The following is a 20989-nucleotide window of genomic DNA, read 5'->3' on the forward strand; positions in this document are numbered from 1 at the left end:
GCTCCCTCTGAATTATGAAGGGAAAAGTCCACTTCATTCTCTACAGATCCAGACTGAGGCACTGCTTACTGACACATGTATTCACAGATATTATTCCTTCTGTGGTGGATATATAAATAACATGTTTGTAAGAAGAGAATTAACATTAGAATGAGGAAAAATTCTTAAGAAGTTAAAGGGAGAAAAGATGAAACTTACCCCAAACTCATCCCTCCACTGATGTGATGCTTGGTACTTCTCTGCTTCTTTAGCGAGGCGCTGAAGACCAAAGAGAGGACATAGAATTTAGTTTTCCCAAATTCTTAACCATGCAAAGTCTTTCCTTATTATTTTCTTGATCATACTTTTTTTTTTTCTATATATAATTATATATATTCATGTTTTGGAACTTAATTGAAATTGAAGCATATTTGAGTAAAGATGTACTACATAGCTTTTCAAAAATTATGTGTACTGTTTACACATCTAAGCACTGCTATCGTGAATTAGGTAGCTTAACATTCCAATGTTATTTAAGAATTTCTAGTTAAGTTTGAAATCCACCAATACCTTTCTAAAAATACTTTCTCCTTATGTATAATTTTAATGTACCATCCAAACAGAAGCATTTACTAGAATCTTAAAACACTATCGTGGATTTTCATAATAAATTATCTTCAATTACACAAAGTACTGATATCCTCTGTGATGATTAGATACCCATAAAAGCTTGGTAATTTGAATTAAATGTAGTCTGGTCCAAAAAGCTCAACGAACATTTGCCACCGGAGAGTATCAAACATGCACCTAGAGGGCATTTTTCCAGTTTAATTTAGTTTGAAAGAAGACCAGTTTATATACTTAGCCCCACAGGAAGCAAAAGACATCAGACAATCAGATGATTCCCCTTGAAACCAATCCTCAAAAAATTATGAATTTTTCTAAAACACTTCTACATGGCTATTTTATTACAACTTTGAATAGAAAAGATGCCAAGCATAATGCTTGTTCTCCAGTTCTGTTGTAGACAGCATCCCCAGTGCCTGCAGCATTGAGGCAGGCATCCATTCTGGAAGAAAGAAATTATATGAACGCAGTTCACATGGACTCAGTTATTTCCTGATTTTTGAGTAGGTGACTTTGAAAACTATATTACTTTACAGCTCAATCAAACTGTAAGTTTAGTTATGGTCTCTAACAGAATAGACTTCTTGTATTCACAAGGTAACGAGGCAACAAAATTCTTTATTGTGTAAGGATGACATAGGCCCAACAATCATTTTAATATTCATATCAATTCCTAAACAAAATGAACTAGTGGTCTAAGTCACCTTTTCAGTTCAGTCAACTGTCAATTCTTGTTAATAACCAAGAGGAAAGTGACCAGAAAGTTCATGGGAGCTCAGTTGGTGGAGCTGATGCTGTCACAATCTCAGCCCCAGTACAGCAGAGCAACCACCTTGTTATCTGACTGCATGAAGACACTCCATCTCACCTGTCTAACAACTAATAGTTGACAACTTTCATAAAGCAAAAATTGACACTCTTTCCTTTTTTTTTTTTTTTTTACTTGCAATCATCTTGTAAAAAAATAATTATGTGCTCTGCTACAAAAAAATAAGTGAACCTTCCTGTGTGTTCTACTGTCAATTCAAATGATTTTCAGCTACCAAAGCCAGTAGTATCTTACAGATACTCCCAACTAACTAGAACTACCTTCTGCAGTATACAAAAGCACATTTACAAAAGAAAAACTGTAATATAACTCAATGCACTACACGGACACATAGTCTAACTCTCCCTTGACCTCAATGGACAAATCCACTACCTCACCTACCTACAGTATTGTCATACACTAGAATAATTTTGTATGTTTCATTTCTGTACTATATATAGCAAGTTCTGCATCCAAATTTGGTCTGTCCTGTATGAGTACAAGCTGATTAAATCATGTTTCACCAGACAGCAGCAAAGCAAAACAGGTAAATAGCAGCAGCTAACTCTACCCTCTTCTTCTGCCTCCTTTTCTACCTTAATGAAAAAATAGCTATGTTCTTTGAGTCAAAGACAATATATATATATATATATCTTGATATCAGTTCTGTGTTTTCCCTGAAACAGATCATCTTTTCCATCAACAATTCCCATAAATGCTGTATGATTAATAGCCAGTATAATGCCTGTTAGCCAGGACTAGAAGAAATCTGTAAATTGAGTGTTCACAAGAGTAAATCATTTGATATCCCAAAGTTGTGACAAATATTGTATTTTCACATTATATTCCTGCAAGAGAATGCTCCTGTAATTCTATAACCATGTGAGTTACCTATGTAAAAACAAAGATCAGTATACTGCAGTACTCTAATTACCTAGCTCATCTTCAGCAGATAACTATCAATGCTTATATGCAGATTACCACAGGGGCACAGATCATGTAATAACATCATTTTCAAAAAGGCAGGCTTGTTGTTGCTTTTTTCTTATTAAAGATAAATATTAGTTGATATGAAATTTGTGCATTTCAAAAGAACGTGTAATATCTTTAATAAGGGAAGAGTATTAGAAATAGAATTTAAAGGAGAAAAAGTCTTATGAAGCTAAGATTGTCTCAGAAGTTTTCATTTCTATGCAAGAAAAAATTCTACTACTATACATGGACTCTAATGACTGAGACATTCACCTTTCCACAAGGGGAGTGATTTGTTTCACGGAAAGAGTATGAAGTCAAGACTCCCGGGTCAAAAATGTGTAGATGGTGAAGCTAACTCAAATTACCTATGCCTTTTTATGCAACAAAGAGACTAATTTTTCATGTATCTCAAAGCAGTCATGCCTGCTTGCTTTTAAGGTATGCAAATGTCAGGTCTTGTCTTCCCCATTTTGATGGAGGAGTCTCTAGAGAACACCAGAAGGGAAACAAAACAGCATGCTGACACCAGACATGTCCCATTTATCATTCTCATTACCACAAAGGTTTAATAAGGGAACACCTTCTTCAATACCATGGCCCACTGCAGTTTCCGATACATTTCTATAGCAAATACTGAAACTTAGAGGCAAAAGATACACAGAACAGATTCTAGAACAAAATAGTATATTAGGCTTCAATCATTTCTCATTCTGTGTCTTGTATGAATGCTGTAAAGGCAACAACTGTAAAAAGTTTTCTGGCCTTGAATGAAGCTGTCTTTAATATCATACTTTTAAATAGAATTGAATTGATCAGGTTAGAGAAGACCTTCAAGATCATCAAGATAGAAAGGATTACAAACCAAACATCACTAAAAAGAGGTGAAGGAACAAAACTAAAATGCAACAATATTCTGGTTTACTTCAAGGTGTGAAAGCTCAATACAGTCTGCTGGAAAACAAGGATACTTGGATTATGTGATTTCAATGATACTTAAATCTCTGAAATAATAAACAAACTGAGAAACCATGCCCAGGAATACAGAGCTGCAAACACAAACAAAATGCTGTAGCATATATTCCTATGCTTATGGAGGATGCCTGGCAGAGCTGTAACATGGCGCTTATATATACGGGAAGAAAAGAGCTGACATTAGATTTAACCAATGCAATTGATGTGGTAAGTGCTTGGAAACACTGTGATTGAACAATCATTCCTAGATGAAACAGGTATTTCTATTTTACGTTTTTCCATCAGTGAAAACTTCTTACTACCTTACTATTTTCTGAATATCAGTTTTCAAAGTCCAGTATTTTTCAGAATACTTAGATTTTAATAAGAGAACAATTATCCCTTGAAAGACAGACACTGCTCACCAATAAGTACTGCTATTTTTTAAACAAACATTGAAGGAAATCGGGAGCTACTTGCTCCTAGGGTTTCCTTAGATCTTTCAAAGATACTCATTACCTTGAAAGCAAAACAATTTATTGTGAAATATACAGAAAGATGCAAGAATTATTTACTCCATCAGCCTGTCATCTTTCTTTTAACTTTCACAGGGATTAGAAAAGATTATCAAAAACTACTCCCAAACCCAGCTGCCTGTCAATCTCAGAAACGACCATTTTCAAAGGTCATTTCCCTAGATTACAAACATTTGCTTCTATCTCTGAAAGACAGCCTTTGATGCAATACATAGGAAGAAAGAGACCTAAAGAATCTTTATCTGATCTGAAAAGATCAACTCCCTGAGCTTATTCATCTCCCAGCCTTTACTTCTATACGTGTCATATCTTTATCTCTTCCTAGCCAGCAAAGAACTCTTTCAGGCAATAGCCTAATCACAATTATATTCAGTACAACAAATCAATCTTGTGCGCTTCCTACTCTCCTTTAAGTATTTTGTCTTGAAAATAACATTTGACTACTCCTTGATATATTAAGTTATTAGAAAACGTGTAAGCTTCAAAATATTAGACATCAATAGCCTGACAAAGCTTTCTAAAGTACTGATGCTTTCAAGATTATTTTAATAAGAGAAATGCATGCGGAGAATACACATATCAGGCCTAAGTAGAACTATATAGAAATCTGCAATTAACTTTAAGCCCTAACTTTTAAAATATGATCCATGTTTTCAATTCTCCTCTTGTATAAATGAGGTAAAACACACAAGTAGTATCTACAACAGCAGTGTTAAACATGGTTTTCACACATGTATCTGAAACATAAATACTATTCTTCTGTAGATGATTACAAACTGCACTTCATTTATAAGACAGAAGTATGGGAGGAAAAAGTCTGTCAGACTGGGATGTAGTACGTGAAGCGCCAGTGGAAAACTAGCACATTTCACTACCGCTTTAATGCAGACTCACTGAGGTTTAAAGAATTATATTTTCACCTTACTTAGCTGTTACATTCTATATTAAGCCAAGTAAGAACTCTTGTGCTCTTTAACATCTTTATCAATGACATCGATGGCAGAATTGAGTGCACCCTCAGCAAGTTTCCTGATGACACCAAGCTGAGTGGTGCAGTTGACACAGTGGAAAGAAGGGATGCCATTCAGAGAGAGCTCAATAGACCTGAAAGGTGGGCCTGGGTGAATCTAATGAGGTTCAACACAGCAAAGTGCAAGGTTTTGCGCTTGGGCCAGAGGAATCCCAGGCATCCATGCGGACTGGAAGGAGTGGTTCTTGAGAGCAGCCCTGGAGAGAAGGACACAGGGGTCCTGATGGATGAAAAGCTTAACATGAGCCAGCAGTGTGCTCTTGTAGCTCAGAATGCAAATGGTATCCTGGGCTCCATAGAAAGAGGGGTGACTAGCAGGGACAGGGAGGTGATTGCCCCTATCTACTCTGCTCTTGTGAGGCCCCATCTGGAATACTGTGTCCTGACCTGGAGCCCTCAGTACAGAAAAGACAGAGAGCTGTTGAAGGGGGTCCAGAAAAGAGCCACAAAGATGATCAGAAGGCTGGAGCACCTCCCCTACGAAGACAGGCAGAGGGAGCTGGGCTTGTTCAGCCAGGAGAAAAGAAGGCTGTGAGGTGACCTCATTGCAGCCTTTCAGTACCTAAAGGGAGCCTATAAATAGGAGGGGAGTCAAGTCTTTGAAAGGGTTGATAACAGCAGAACAAGGGGAAATGGTTTTAGGGGAAATGGTTTTAAATTGAGGGAGGGAAGATTTAGGTTGGATGTCAGGGGGAAGTTCTTTAATATGGGAGTGGTGAGGTGCTGGAACAGGCGGCCCAGAGAAGCTGTGGAAGCCCCATCCCTGGAGGTGTTCAAGGCCAAATTGGATGGGGCCCTGGGCAGTCTGGTTTAGCATTAAATGTGGAGGTTGGTGGCCCTGCATGTGGTGGGGGTTGGAGATTCGTGATCCTTGAGGTCTGTTGTAGTAGGCGGTAATGGGGCCTTGGGATGTGACATGATAGGACCTCCCCTGCTCTGTCATTTGCTCTGTCTTTGCCTTATAAGGCATTATCTGCTGAGGAGACTCCCGATTGGTCATGCATGCTTTAGGGGCATAGAAGAAGCATGTAAGGTATGTAAGTCGCTGTTCACTAGCAATAAACGCCATTTTGCCTCATGCCATATTGGCGTCTGCGTGATAAGATGGCCAGGCCACAGCAGGGACAGCGTGAGCTCTGAGCAGACCATAGGAACGTGGAGGAATGGGGAAAACTACTGGTGTAACAGAGGTCCCTTCCAACCCGGGCCACTCTGTGAAGAACAATTTTCTTTATCCTTAATTCAATTCTACTACCATTATTTGCATGGAGCAAATTTCATTTTTTATTAGTAAACTTTGGTAATGAATTGGTCAAATATGAACTACTTTATTCATGAGTTTCCCATTCCTTTATGGTCTAAGAAAGCCACACATTTTGGCCCAAGGAGGAGAGGATTTCTACAAGAAATATTTCCAAATTGGAAGGTCAATAGTCCTAAAGTGCCATTGGGAGCACTAAAGATAGCAAAGACATTAATACTAAATGAATAAAATTTTTCTCCGTCTTTATTTCTATACTCAGGAAGGGTGAGAGGAATTAATAGGATAGATTTGTAACTTTCCTGAATATATTTGGTATCTGACCTTCCTGACAAGTTAGCATTCACAGTTATTGTCAGCCCAAAATCTGATCTAGATTTGACAGAGACGAAGCCTTTAGCCTTGCTAAGGTGGCTCCGACAATGAAATAATGTGTAAATACAAATTCTTACACTAAGAAGACATGGAGGAACAGACAAGACAGTAGCAATAACACAAGAAATACATCATGGTCACTTATATAACCAACTTATATAACCATGGTCACTTAAATAACCAACAGACTTCTTATTTAATGCAGTATCCTCTGACAGCTGCTAATGTACAACTCCCATTCTTTGCAGAGTTTTAAGTGAGAAGTAAGAAATGTAAAAAAAAAAAAAATCCAGTTTCAGGTTTGCTTTGAATTTTTGTTTTATATATATTTACTTTTATCTTTAAACTACGATTGCCCAATATTATTACTCAGTACTTCATCTTTGGTGTTACCTTGCAAGCCCATCTTAGTCTAAGATATTAGGTGTGGTATCATTGAATGACTAAAGGTGTTTCTCTGCCCAAACCACTTTCAAATGTTAAGAAACATCTATCTATGTATTGTTCTTGCCCATTGTTCTTGTGACTGTTTTATACAAGTCCTTTTCTAACTGGTGCAATGAACTGTGAAATTGTGAAATAATGTTTCTTTTCAGTTTTCTACATGCAGCTATCATCCTCCAATATTTACAAATACTGACTCTTCAAAGATACAGTACAACTAACTGCTGATTTTATCTGTAGAATAGTATAGAAAACAAGACATAAATTAGAACAGCTGAATGCCCTTTGGTGCTGCAAATAACTACCTATGAGGAAGCAGCAAAATTAAAACAAAACATAAGAAATGAAAAAGAAAATTTTGTGAAAGTACCTTTATTTTCCTTAGTATTTAAATACAAGCAAGCACACCAGACAAAATTAAGAGAGAACAAGAGCATACCAATTCTTTTAGCACACGTTTACTGCATATATAATTTATGTCTAATTTAAAACATTTTTATATCTATGACAGAGAAATAACATATTGTAAAAATGAGCACACAGTAATGCAAGTGGTAATTGCATCATATTTTCTAGACTTCATCTGATTAAATGTGAGGTAAGTCATAAAGTGTTTGCATCTACACAGCATGTAACCAGCTGTATTATGCTTCAAAGTTGTTAGGCTCTCATTCATTTGCTCAAGTAATCCTCCAGCAATTGCTTGAAAACTTAGGAGCTGACAGGATTCATGTAATGTTTAACAGCCTTTTTTTTTTTTTTTTTTTTTTTTTTTTTTTTTGCCCCTGGAGCATCAAAGACAGAATACATTTATTCAAAAAACGGCCAAATTTCCCTTTTCTATGTCTGAATTTTATTTTATGGTGGCTGACAGTAGATGTTTGTTTTCTGCTCATCTCCAGCATGGTCTTATTTCACGTATTTACACTGCAGAGTCATGGCCTCTCCCTTACTCTAGCATCTGTTGTGCCAAATGATCACAATCCTATCTATGGTCTGTTAATGAGAACATCTGAAGCATGTAAGGTCACAGACAAAGTGTGTTTGTAACTGATTTCACAAATTCAGCATACATCTTGTGTGATATATCTACTCCCCAGTGATTGTCTGGAGCCAGTTTTTCTTATGTCATAGGAAGGAACAAATGACTCATATTCATAAGAAGAAAGGCCACATGAGAGGTCTGCTGACATTGTAAACTTTGCCACTTTTCAAATAGATTACTGATCTAAATCTACAGATAATGTAATTCTATCAGCAAGTAATAATTTTTTAAAAAGCTGATGCTATACTCTGGACCACAGTTCAAAATAACACCTATTTTATTTTCCTTTAACTCCTTACGAAAGGGAGGCCTGATAGTGGCTAAAGTAGCCCTGAAGGAGGGCTGTAAGAAAGAAGGGGACAGGCCCTTTAACAGGGTCTCTTGTGATAAGAGAAGGGAAAATGTGTTCAGACTAAGGAAGGGGAAGATTTAAATTGGATATAAGGAAGAAGTTTTTTACAGTAAGGGTGGTGAGGCACTGGTTGTTCACTAAGATGGTGGAAGCCCTGTCCTTGGAGACATTCATGGTCAGGCTGGATGAGGTTCTGAGCACCTGATCAGGCTGCAGGTGCTCTGTTCATTGCAGATGGTTGGACTAGGTGATATTTCCAAAACAAACAATTTTATGATTATATGATTAATAACAAGCTAAATTAGGAGATTTTTTTTTCATCTAGAACTGTGCTATAAAAAACACAACATTCCAGAGAACTGGACAAAACAAATCCAATCATAACAAAGGACAGAGAGCCACAAGACTGACATCCATTACTCGAACACTGAGGAAATATCATGCAACTGCATTCTGCAACTGTATGCTGCAGAACGTGCGTACAAAATATTCCTGTTCAGCTATTACTAAGTAGCAACAACTCAGGAAATTCTCATCAGAACGTTGAGAAGCAGTACTTTGTTAATTCTACATTTTCCACAGTAATGGGAAGAGGGAGGGAAGGAGGAAGTTCGGTTTGCAAGCTCTGAGTACATTTCTAGGATGTGTGGAATCAGGAGATTTGAGAAGCTGTGCAATATTATGACAGCTTGGTTCTGCCAAAATGTTTCAGTAGACAGGAGGCTAAGACAGAGAAGTGCAGATAAAGGCATGAGGAAAAGTGTCAGGAAAGGAGAGTAAGAAATAGCCTGTCAAATTCACCTTGACATCTAGCAGTGACATTTTGCTAGAGTGGGTTATAGAATCAGTAAAAGACTACACTTAGCATACAATTTATCCCTCTCATTTACAGAGGTTTCAAATCCTTAGAGCTTATTACATTTTCACTCTAATAATTCATATGCCTTTAATGGAAGCTACATTAGTGCTATCTTTTTAAACAAGCTTGAAGGACACATGCTGAAACCATTAGACTGAAATTGCCAACTGCTCTGACAAATCACAAATTGCATAACACCACCAGCTACAGTTCACTGCCTGCCTTAGGAAACTCTCAGGCTTCACAGCTGAGCTACAAACTTCACAGCCATGATTAGAAGATGACACATGCGCTGAGTAGGCATGCCTTGTTACACTGCTTCTTCAACTGTAATATATGTATAGTTTTTAACCACACAGGGAGAAGTCAGAACTACACAATTTTAATTTAGAAATAGCCAAATTAATCCACTTCAGTACAAGTATTCTTAGAGTGCCACCTATGTAATTTTTTCCCCTAAATTAAAGATGAAAATTCATCAACACAGACACAGTTCAGTTCACAGCTCCTTCAAGATATTCTTATTAGGCTCCTAGTTAGAAACAAAACTAAACAAAAAACATCAACTGCTTAAAGCATATAGATGAATCTAGCGTAACTAAAATCTGAGTACAATCCAAATGAGGACAGAGGCAACTGAAATACACAAGCAGCTGAGTAATTTCAAGTAATTTCAAGGGAAAAATCAGGAAAATAAAAACATCAAGTAAACACATCTGTACTAAAGACAAGAACACAGTGATACAGTTTTCCATCACTTATAAGGAAAACACCAATGAAGCCAGTTATGTTTAAGCACAGGTTGAAACTGCAGTTGCATTTTGCCTCATCGCTTTATAATTGAACCCAAAAGCAGATTTAACAGAATGTTGTTGTATACAAAGTGAGTATGAGCATAATCAAGACTTCATTCAAATAACTTTTTTTTTTTTTTTTTTCTTTTTTTTTTTTCCCCTGTTGTTTTAGAATTGGAGCATTCTACTAGTTAATGCAATTCATAGAGGTAGAGTGCAACCATTTGAAGATGTGTAGTGAGTTCTGGAATTACTCAAACTTTGTGTGTTGCAGAACACATATAGATGTAATGATTCTAAAAGAAAATCAGAAAGCTGGCAGTGCAGAATGGGGATAATACAGGAACAGCTGAAGAGACCATTCAGCAGTCTCTTTTTTGGCTACAAAATCAGAAACAGCTTTAAATTCTCTCAGAACTGTGTAAGTATTGACATTAAAAAAGAACGAAATATTATTATTTCAACAAATAAGAGTGAACATTATCACTACTTCCTCTGCAGAACGGGAGGAAATTATTTTAAGACACATTCATAACCAAAAACAGTATGATAAGGTGATAAGGTCCAAAGTAATCAATGATTTGTAATAAAAATGACATAACGCTGAAGTCCTCATTAGGATTTACAGAAATAGTATATACATAGCCTCATTTAAAATATTTACACATTTAAAATAAAATGAATTTAAATGGTGAAACCATAAAGTAAAGAAAACAAAAATATATTATCCTGGATTCCCAGACGTATAAACTAGTATTAGTCTGAATTCACCTGATTAACACTACATTCAGAAGAATGAAACTACTTTAAAAACAACATCAAAAAACAGCTGAATAACAAATGGCTTTAACAAGGCAAGACGATGCATTAACGTATTTACAATTCAAGGAAAAAATGAAGCGAGTGGCAAGAGCTGAATAATCAACTGATCTGATCAACAGTCAATGAGTAAAAGCCAAGGAAATGTGTTATTGCTGGCAACAGCAAAAACAAATTGTACATAAAAACTGCATGCAATTTTAAGGCAATATTTCCATAATGGCAATAATTCTAGACAAAATAACAAGTGCTTAAACAGAGTCTTGTAGGAAACTCAGGAAACTGTGGAAAGGAATATGATCTTCTATGGACAAATCCCGTTTTTTAATTTTTCTTTTTCTAGAAGCAATATATTTGTTACAATGAAGATGCTGGAAAGAGGCCAAAACCTCAACTGGTTTTGTATCTAGATTTGCTCTGGGGTGTCATCATTGTTGCAAAACAGATCTCTCAAAGCAGTCTCCAAAAGTGGCTCTAAAGGGATTGTAAGAAAATAATGTTTAGCTATAAGATCTATTAATGTGCAAATCTTGTATTGTCAACTTTCCTTCTTAAAATTAACTTGCAAGCAGCCAGATGGTGCAACCAATAGCTATGGCAGTGAGGCATTATTACTGGGCCTAAAAATTATTATTTTCCCCCGTATTCTTTTTTAAAAAGCATAAGAAATTACCACATAGATTTAAAATTCATCATTTGTAAAGCAAGTTGAAGAAAGACAAATAGATTTAGGACATCACTAAGATTCCTCAGTCCATCTGTCCGAAGTCCATATAATGCTTTACATGCTACTGGTAGGATAGTGAGGAGTAATTAGCCATGAAGACCTCTTGAGTCTTCAGAAGTAAAGATTTGAAAACTGGCTTTATCCTCACCCTCTAATGATTTTAATAATAAAAAATCTCAGTACTCATCTCACGCTTTTAAGTTATTACTTAATATACACTGTGCTCTTCGGCTCCAAATGCACAGGATTCCTTGGAGTTTCTTTCTTTTGTTTCAACTCTTTATTACTTACTTCCAGACTCTAACCTGCAACCAGCTCTTCCAATTACAACATCACTTTTCTTGGTCAAATAATAAAAACTGATCATTCGACAGTTTTTGTCAGTAGTGACCTTCCAAACTTATTTGAAGTATTTTTCCTGAATGGATTCTACAACTCCATTGCCTGATGACTCTTCATTTTTCCTCACTATTTGTAATAGGCAACAAAAGCTGTCCCAATTCAGGGAATTTCATTTCATTTGTTCTATTGTCAATTAACGCAAACTTCTAACAAATTGGTTGTTGTATTGTACTGGTGGCTACCTCTAATATAAAATATCTTCTGGCAGAGGTGGCCTCTCCGGACTGGCTCCAATTTGGGTGCCTGAGCAGTGGCCACTGCATTTGTTGCTGAGCCATCTGGAACTGGCTGCAAGCACCTCACCTAACAATACAGCAACACAGCTTCTTCTCTTTCCTTCTCTTTCTCTGTGCTGCTTCTCTCCCTCTTTCTGTTCTACCCATACAGTTCCCTTCCAATCTGAATAACCACTTTCAGATTTAATGACCCATAAATCTATCACCCTTATGAGAAACTGTTTTTTCTGCCCAAACAACTACTTTATCCTTTCATCTAATCTTAAATAATAATAATAATACATAAGTTGATATAAATAAATAAATTGTGATCCAAGTCATCTTTATTATTACAGTGCTTCTTTTAAACTTTCCCAAATATGTCTAAAAATAGGTATTGCACTCTCAGCCTCCTCTTTATTGGACTGGTTTCAATTTTACTTCTAAGCACTGCCATGTGATACTTTTAAAAACAATTCATGCTTTTTATTGATTTAATTCCTCTCCTAGACAGGTCTATTTACTATTTTCTTATTCTCCAGCAGAAAACTTTCAGATTCTAAGGTAAGTACAGCCTAAAAATGAAAAGTAGTTGAACAGTGAATGTTTAAAAAGGTGCTCTCTACCTCAGTCTGTTTAGACTCTGTAATATCCTTCCTTGTTCTTTAAACATGTAAGAAACTGAGCTCTTTTACACTCCCAATCAGTTCTCTACCATCATATAATAGTGTTGTCATAATATGGCTGGAAGATGGTAAAGCAACAGTTCCTGGACCTTTAAGAAGAAAGTTTTCAGTGGATGTGAGGAATTCTTATCCAGATAGGTTCAGATTCACCTAAGATATATAGGTATTAAGTATATCCACCCAGCAGTCTAGTAAAAGATCTGAATTAGTATATTAGCATTTCAGCAAACGTATATATGTATCAAGATCTATAAGAAGATCCATAAGAACTTTTCCCTCAGGATGAAATGCTCACACTACTGAAGTTCATGTGTGGACTTCCATTATCTTCCCTGAGATTTCACTTTTGCTGCCTCAGGCGTTGCGTGTGAGAAATCTATAACTGGAGCTATTCTTCTTGATTCAGTGACGATCAATAGTCATGCATTGCCTCAGCCATTATCTCTCTTCAGCATCTCTTGTCATGTCTATGTCATATGTCATATAAAACATCGATTCTTTTCTTTTATGCATTCTTGTGATAATAAAGAAAATACAACTTGGTTCAGGGATACCATTAATGTCTTAAGCAAGAGCTGGTTCACATTTCTGCACTCAGTAAGATCTTAAAAAATGGACATATAAGTGAAGAAGAGTAGTTTTTTTCCAGTTCAAAACTCACAGCTTAAAAACTAATGTTGCATAATGTCAGGGCTACAAAAGTACATTAAATCCATTCACAACCATTCTGAATATACTCTTCTGTTAAGAGTATTTCACGTATAAAGGAAAATAAAGCGGAGAGGTAAAATAATTTTGACCAAAGTCACACTGTATGTGAGGTGCTCATATGGCCTAAATCCATTTGATTTATCCTTTGGGCGAATCCATCCAGTTTTTCCTCCCAGTTATTTCCCCTCTTTTTATGATTCTGCATATGACCTATAGTCATGCTTAAAATCTATTTGATCGATGGGACTAGTGAGTAATGGTAGTGTATAAAGTAAGCGCTCAAATCAACTTTCAAATAATAATTTCTTTACAATTAAAATAAAATAGAGAGACTTTGCTAGTGCTACTCTCACAAGTGACACATTTAAGGGCTTCTACAAGCAGTTTGGATTTATCAATGATGACTTCCACCTAAAGGTGTTTAATTAGGATGCCTCACACTTTTCAGTGCATGAAAATCTAATTGCCACCTTCTAGCTCAAAGAACACAATCAAAAAGCATTATCCCATCTCAAAATTTAAGTATGTTCCTCACATCACTTGCACTTCTAGTGTTATTTCTTTTTTTTTTTTTCAGTCTTCCACACTTTTCTACTGTAAAAAAATATATATTTTGAACTATACCAATATGTTTAGCACCTCCCAGTAAGTATGTTTTCTTTTACTACAACTAGACAGTTACAGAACATTAGCATCTGAATCAAACTGATAACAGCAGGAAAAAAATAAATACAGCAAAGCTAAGAAATAATAAAAAACAAATAAACAGAGTTACAGAGTTAAACCAGATAGATGTGTCAACAGTGTCACAAAGCAAGTGTATCTATGTATGTAAAAGCAAAAGATGGTAGTATCTTGGCAGACAGGAGATTTTTTATAGCTAACTGTGACCACAATTGACCTGAGCTGCACTTAAGAAAGCCTCATAGATCCTGCCCACAGGGAAGAGTGTCTTCCACATTTCTGTTAAACTGGCATGATGCATTGCAGAGACAATATTCAGAAGTCAAACTGAACCTTAAATAAAGAGACCTGAGCTGAAATCTGAAGGAGCTGGGCAGATTGTTAAAAGTTTGGAATCTTTGTGAAATCTACAGAATGTTCCTTTTCAGATATATCTTTATCTATCTATCTATCTATCTATCTATCTATCTATCCATCCATCAATCTATATCTGTGTGTGCGTGTGTACATGTATTTAATTTCATTCAGCTTAGAAACACTGGAAAAAAGGATAAATTAATTTATGTAAATGGAAAGGCAGGCTCATCAGGACAGCATCTGGTTATTCTGCTCAAGACCAACTTCTACATCTAGATATGCATATTGCATAAGTATGGATTGAAAGCACAGCTTCATCTTTTACATCACTATAATGCTATAATGGAATGGAAAGCACCACGACAATAGCATGAGGGCTAAGTCTTTGGCTGCAGCAAATGAGAATGAGGTGAGGGGGGAGGAGAGGAGAGGAGCGGAGAGGAGAGAAGAGGAGAGGAGAGGAGAGGAGAAGAGAGGAGAGGAGAGGAGAGGAGAGGAGAGGAGAGGAGAGGAGAGGAGAGGAGAGGAGAGGAGAGGAGAGGAGAGGAGAGGAGAGGAGAGGAGAGGAGAGGAGAGGAGAGGAGAGGAGAGGAGAGGAGAGGAGAGGAGAGGAGAGGAGAGGAGAGGAGAGGAAAAGGGAACTCTAAGAAATATCAAGGAATCTGGCTTCTTTTGCTTTTTTTTTTCTTTTTTTTTAATTTTTTTTTTTTTTTTTTTAAATTTTTCCCTACTTTTACTATTTTTCCCTTTGGAACTGGAAATATTAGCAGGTACAGATGACACATCAGCATAACAAATACGAAATGATATGAAAATGTAGCAGCCCCCGACTTGGCTTCTGGATACACACATATGCCTTCCTGTTAACTCATTGTATCAGCAAATCCACTGGTATTCAGACACAATCTACCCACATGATAGCATGCATCTAACCTCTTAAATGCCCAAAAGGTGCAAAATAAAGTGAAGAAATCAACCAACTTTGCCATCTCATAATTTTTTGTAATTATAATTCAAAGAGAAGCTACATTAATGCAAAGCTACTTGCTTATTCCTTCAAGTACACTGCTTTTATCAAACAAATACATAGAGGGTGCTGACATAAGCATTCAGATCACAACTTTGATTAATAATTTAACAAGAAACAAAGGCAAAAAAATGTCACTGATGTTCTGGGTGATTTTTGAATAAAAATGCTGTGGAAGGAAGATTTACTTTGTGCTTGAGTTTTACAGATGCAATATGCTTACTAAACAGAAAAACATAGCAGTGTATCATACATTTGACATAATATGTCAAATTGTTCACACTAAACACTCATATTTGCATAATTCAGAGCTGTATCTTGAAATGTGCCCATTTTATTAGATTTCTATCTGAAATCTTTTTCATCATCTTTTGCTCTGAGTACTTCCTCAAGCAAAAAAAAAATAAAATTCATAATATGTAATTAAACATAACATATGTATATTCTTTTTAACATACCATGATTTGAGGCCCAAACGTCTAATCGAGACAGATGATTGTTTACAGTGTTGTAATGAGCTTGCATTTCTGTTTTGTTCTGTTTTGGTTTGTTTTGCTGGTAGGTTGCCCAGCTGATTATTTTGTATCTTAAAAAAAAAAAAAAAAAAAAGTGCTTTTTGCCTCAAGGAAACAGAAAGAAAAAAAAGCACAATACAATTTTCAAAAGTAAACCCAATGCATTTAAATGAAAAAGATTAGAAAGTAATCTCCATTTTCTGTGAAATTATCAAGAATTTTTAATAATTTCAAACAGCATTAGCCTAAATTTACTAAACTAATTCTCATGAAGACCAAAAGTTTCCTAAGTAAAAACATATCTTAAAGATGAACTACATGAAACCGTACTTTGGATGAAAAGGAAAGAATTTCATTGAATGAAGCAGAGAGGTGGATTTGACCCAGACACCTCTGCATATTAAGAAGGTCATATCTCATTCTTTTTTCTACTTTTCATTTCTGCAGTGACAGTAATACCAAAGGAAGCCCTCTACATCTAACATTACAAAGTATTGCCCAGAATAGGAGGAAAGTATTTATCTTCTTTACCTCTTATTTCAAATGTGACTCATATTTGCTCATATGATTTGCTCATATTTGACAAAAATATTCAGATGTAGGCACAGTTCTATCTGCGAAGCACTGATGCAAATCATAGAAGAGGAAAGGAGAAGACATTTGTATGCAACATTAAGATACAATTTTATTAGCCTTCTCATGCAATCTCATATTTGACATTGTTCAATGTGTAGGGAATGTCTAATTCCAGATGTCTGAAGATTTTTTTCTCAATATGTAAGGAGTCAAAAATCTTGATGTAGCTATAAGAAGGCATTATACAACTTTGACAATCTTAGCTATAAATGGTTACAGTCACTCACTTTAGAATCCTCTGACCATCACTCTAATCTGTAATAGTAGACTATGGACTACACATAAAATTACCTATACAATAAAATCACAAAAGAAAATGACATAATGCTCTCAGAAGCAAATTGTGATCTTCTGAAGGTTTTCTACTTTGCAATCAGTGGAATCAATTTAAGTAGTCTACAAATGTCTTTACATCAGTTAAAGAAAAGCGTGGGTTTTGTTTATTCAGTTATTTAATTTCATTTGTTTCCTTGAATTTCTAGTCAATCTGGAACAGTAAATATTTTGAAACACAATTTTGCCTATAATTAAATGCTTCACAGCATGCAAATAAAAGTCTTGTTAAATTGAATGTTTTCCTGGGCTGACAGATTCAAAACAATTTTATTTCAGTGCATGGACATCTCTTCACACAAATCAACTCACCTATCTCATGCACAACTAGAAAGGAATTTACAATGCACAGACATACGTACTTATTTTTATTCTTAACCCATTTGCAGTAGTTAAAGAACTAAATAGTAAATCTTTAAATCTTTAATTTAAATTTTAGTATTGTTTCCCATCTTAGCATAAGCCTAGACAAGTTTCCAAATCAAAATATTTTCCAATTTGGATTAGGAGGTTCTATTACTTAATAATATTTGAAATGTTTTCAGAGATTGTTTCTAAGCACATGTGATTGTGTCAGAGAAATACTTCCTTCTAAGCAATCAAGTTGTCGGATTTGTTTTAAATAAGCTCTACACAATACTACCAAAATCTGTTCATTCTTAACACAGATTTTGGTTTCTTTGCTTTTGTTGCTCGTGGGAACACCACTGATTGGATATCATGAATCCTAAGCAAATTCTGTTACTGATGCAAAACCTATGTAAATGGCATGGAGGAGGAAGGAAAGTAAATCTAAAAAGCTGTAGCAACATGACGGTCGTGTCATATCTGCTCCTAATACCCACTCCTAATCCAGGTAAATTCTAAAATCAGTGAGATTTATTAGACCTATACTGCAGCTACAGGCAACTGAATACTGGTCCAAACATTTTATACACTGTAAGTTTGAGATTTCACAGAAAAACAAAAAGAGGAAGAAGTGTGAGCCCAGAGGAAGCTCTGCACGTTAACTTTTCCCACTGCCTTGAAACACAGGAGATCTGTCCCCTGAATGCTGGATCTTTAAAGAGACTCACCTGAGGAAAACTGCATGAGAAGAGAAGCCCATAAATTTAGCTACTGCAGAGCCATTCCTCCCTCTATGTAATTACGGCCCAAGGGAAAAAAAAAAGGAAAAAAAAAAAAGATTGTTCTTTCCTATGGGCATACTGTCTTCAAGAAAAGATAAGCTCTTTCTTGAGACAAAGCAATCAAAATTATAGACTGAAAATAAAATATTCTCAAATAGGGTAATCTTACTGATGTTAAATGTGAAATACTGAATTACTCTTCTAGGGGCAAGTCCACATCATCTAAAAATTTAGTGTAAAGTACAAACTGTATGGAAACTTCAATACAAAATCTAATCTATACTACTGCTCCCTTGTCAACAGCAATATTATATTCTAGTTTAGAACTCTATCATCTCTAGGCATATAAGGATTTCAAGATGGTCACAGATTCAATAACTCTTCTGTGCTCATGTGTTTACAGTGATGTTTTTTATCTCAGACGATATATGTGCGCTAACAAAGTTATGTCTGAGAGATTAACAGTTCTTCAAAATACTCAGATTTAGCATTTAAAACTAGTATTATGGTCATCTTACAAACAAATAAATACTTCTATAAATATTCAAAGCATCCCTTACCAGTGTATGTTAGCAAACAGATCTGTGCAGTAAAGTATCCAATTATTTGCTCCTACAGCAAGTGCTCAACCTCATTATCAGTCATGGGACCCATTTCTGTGTACGTATGTCAGAATACACTGCAGAATTGGAGTGGAGCAATACAAGACAAACATTTTATGCAGATGAAGCCTCTGCATACCAGAACAGAATAGAAATCCCTAAAGAATAAGAATTCAAACAGTATCATAGCACATCCTGAATTGTATTTTAGATAATAGCCCAAACTGAGCTGAATTGATTTTCTGCCGTTATTTAAATCTCATTACATATGCCCTATTTAATTTTCTCTCCACTTAAATTGATATGAAACATAAAAAATTCTGTAAATAATTTAGTATGAAAAGCATACATGCTAATTAAAAGCTAAAACTTGAAACTCAAACATATTATAAACAGTTCTTTTCCTTTTAAGAAATAGATGACTTACTCTTTTTTCAATTCTGAAGCTGTCTTTTGAAGAGGCACAGAGTTTTTGTAGTATTTTTATACCAGAACGAAAAGTGCTTACAAACCCTTCAGGTTTCATTTGCTTTGATTTTATGTTACTGGTAAAGATTTGGATTTTTTAATGCTGTTTAAATTATAATGAAATTAACAAAACTTAAATGTTGTATTCTTAACCATGCAGAGTTATTTTCCATAATTACAAATTAATATAAAAGTCATCATCATTATTAATTGTTTACTTGAATTATACCTTGAGCACTTAAATGCCACATTTCAGGACATTACTGAGGTCAGATTTGCTGGCAGATATCATTGAGAGGGATGGAGGGGGCAGGACAAAGAGGGTGCATTAATGCAGCAGCACTTCCCAACAGCACATCCATATGCCTCAGACATATAGAAGTCAAAATTAAAAAGAAAAAAATCCTCAGCTTGAACCCATGAATTACACTGCTGTATGCTTCACTTTTATGCCCAGTAGATCTTGAAACAGATATTTGTACAGCAAGAGCTGCAGCTTTTTCTTGGTCTTCAACAATTTTCAAGTAAAGATCTTCTGGAAAACATAATAAATCTAAGTACCATCCAATTAGCATCTTACACTCATCTCTATCTATTTTCAAAATTATAAGAAGTATTGAAGCGAGTAACATCTGGATCTTGAGTAATATGATCTTACATTAGGCTGAAACCACACAATCTTCAATTCTGTTTCCCTTTTTTTTTTTTTCAAATTTCAAAGCTTCCTTTTTATCCCTCAGTAGAATTGTTTGCAAATTCAAATTAAAACACATACTGTTCACATTCTTATTTTGTGCCACATATGGATATTCAAGTAATCAGTACATAGTTTCAAACATTTTCAGTTATATTCCTACTCCTTGTATTCTTATTCTTTATTTGCTCAGTCATGAAATGTATTAATGAAAATCTCTTTTTGATATATGAAAAATTTGTTCCAGTTTCTGGTTTCTCTGATTATTATTTCCAGAAAACAAGAAAATGCTTAAGTAACATTATTCCAAATATCATTATTCCTACTTAGCTTCCTCAGTAAGAGAGTATTTGGAGACAAAAGCTCTTCTTGAACCCTTATAGTCTATTATCCAAACTATTTTCTGACTCTTTCTCTCACATGAATACACAGAAACTCATGTCTATAATCATCTAACTTATAAATCCAAATTGTACAGACTTTGGCAACACTATGACTTTATACTGTCAGTTTCAGCCTTAGATCAGAAATGTGAGAAGAGACACCTACCATTTTTTATTTAGAGAAAGGTTGCTTTGTAGCTTAATTAAAGCAGTTTGTGACAGTTCAGAAGATGAGAATTTGCTTCTCCTGCAAGGTCTGACAGCATCCTCAGCTTGAATGTGATAATGCAACTAACGTAAGAAATTGTGTGATATTAAACCTTAGCCCTTAGCTTTGTAAAATTCAGCCTTTACTGGCCTTATCTTTTCTTTATATCCACCAATTTATTGCATAGAAATACAGGATCTCCAACTTAGCAACAGATTTTTTAACTAAAATTTTGACAATGCATAGATATACAATGGCTTCTCTGAAAGTAATGCCTCCTATTTTATTATGTTGGCCCACAACACCAAATGAGATGTTGGTGAGATGGCAGTAGAGGTAGAACAACTGATATTCAT

General features: G+C 35.4%; 1 protein-coding gene across 12 annotated transcripts in view; it reads right to left on the minus strand.

The window, feature by feature from the left end:
• Positions 1 to 20989, minus strand: part of CACNA2D1 (calcium voltage-gated channel auxiliary subunit alpha2delta 1) — a 354437-nt gene that overhangs the window by 173968 nt on the left and 159480 nt on the right. For all 12 annotated transcript variants that reach the window (XR_008206210.1, XM_052680848.1, XM_052680846.1 and 9 more), the window contains exon 4: positions 199 to 258. Coding sequence is in view for 11 of the 12 variants with exons in the window: in XM_052680848.1 (XP_052536808.1) it covers positions 199 to 258 (60 nt within the window). In the remaining variant the exon portion in view is untranslated. The remainder of the gene's footprint in view (positions 1 to 198; positions 259 to 20989) is intronic.

The sequence above is a fragment of the Tympanuchus pallidicinctus genome, unplaced genomic scaffold (assembly GCF_026119805.1).
Source record: "Tympanuchus pallidicinctus isolate F22 unplaced genomic scaffold, pur_lepc_1.0 scaffold19, whole genome shotgun sequence".
In the NCBI taxonomy this organism is placed as follows: Eukaryota; Metazoa; Chordata; class Aves; order Galliformes; family Phasianidae; genus Tympanuchus; species Tympanuchus pallidicinctus.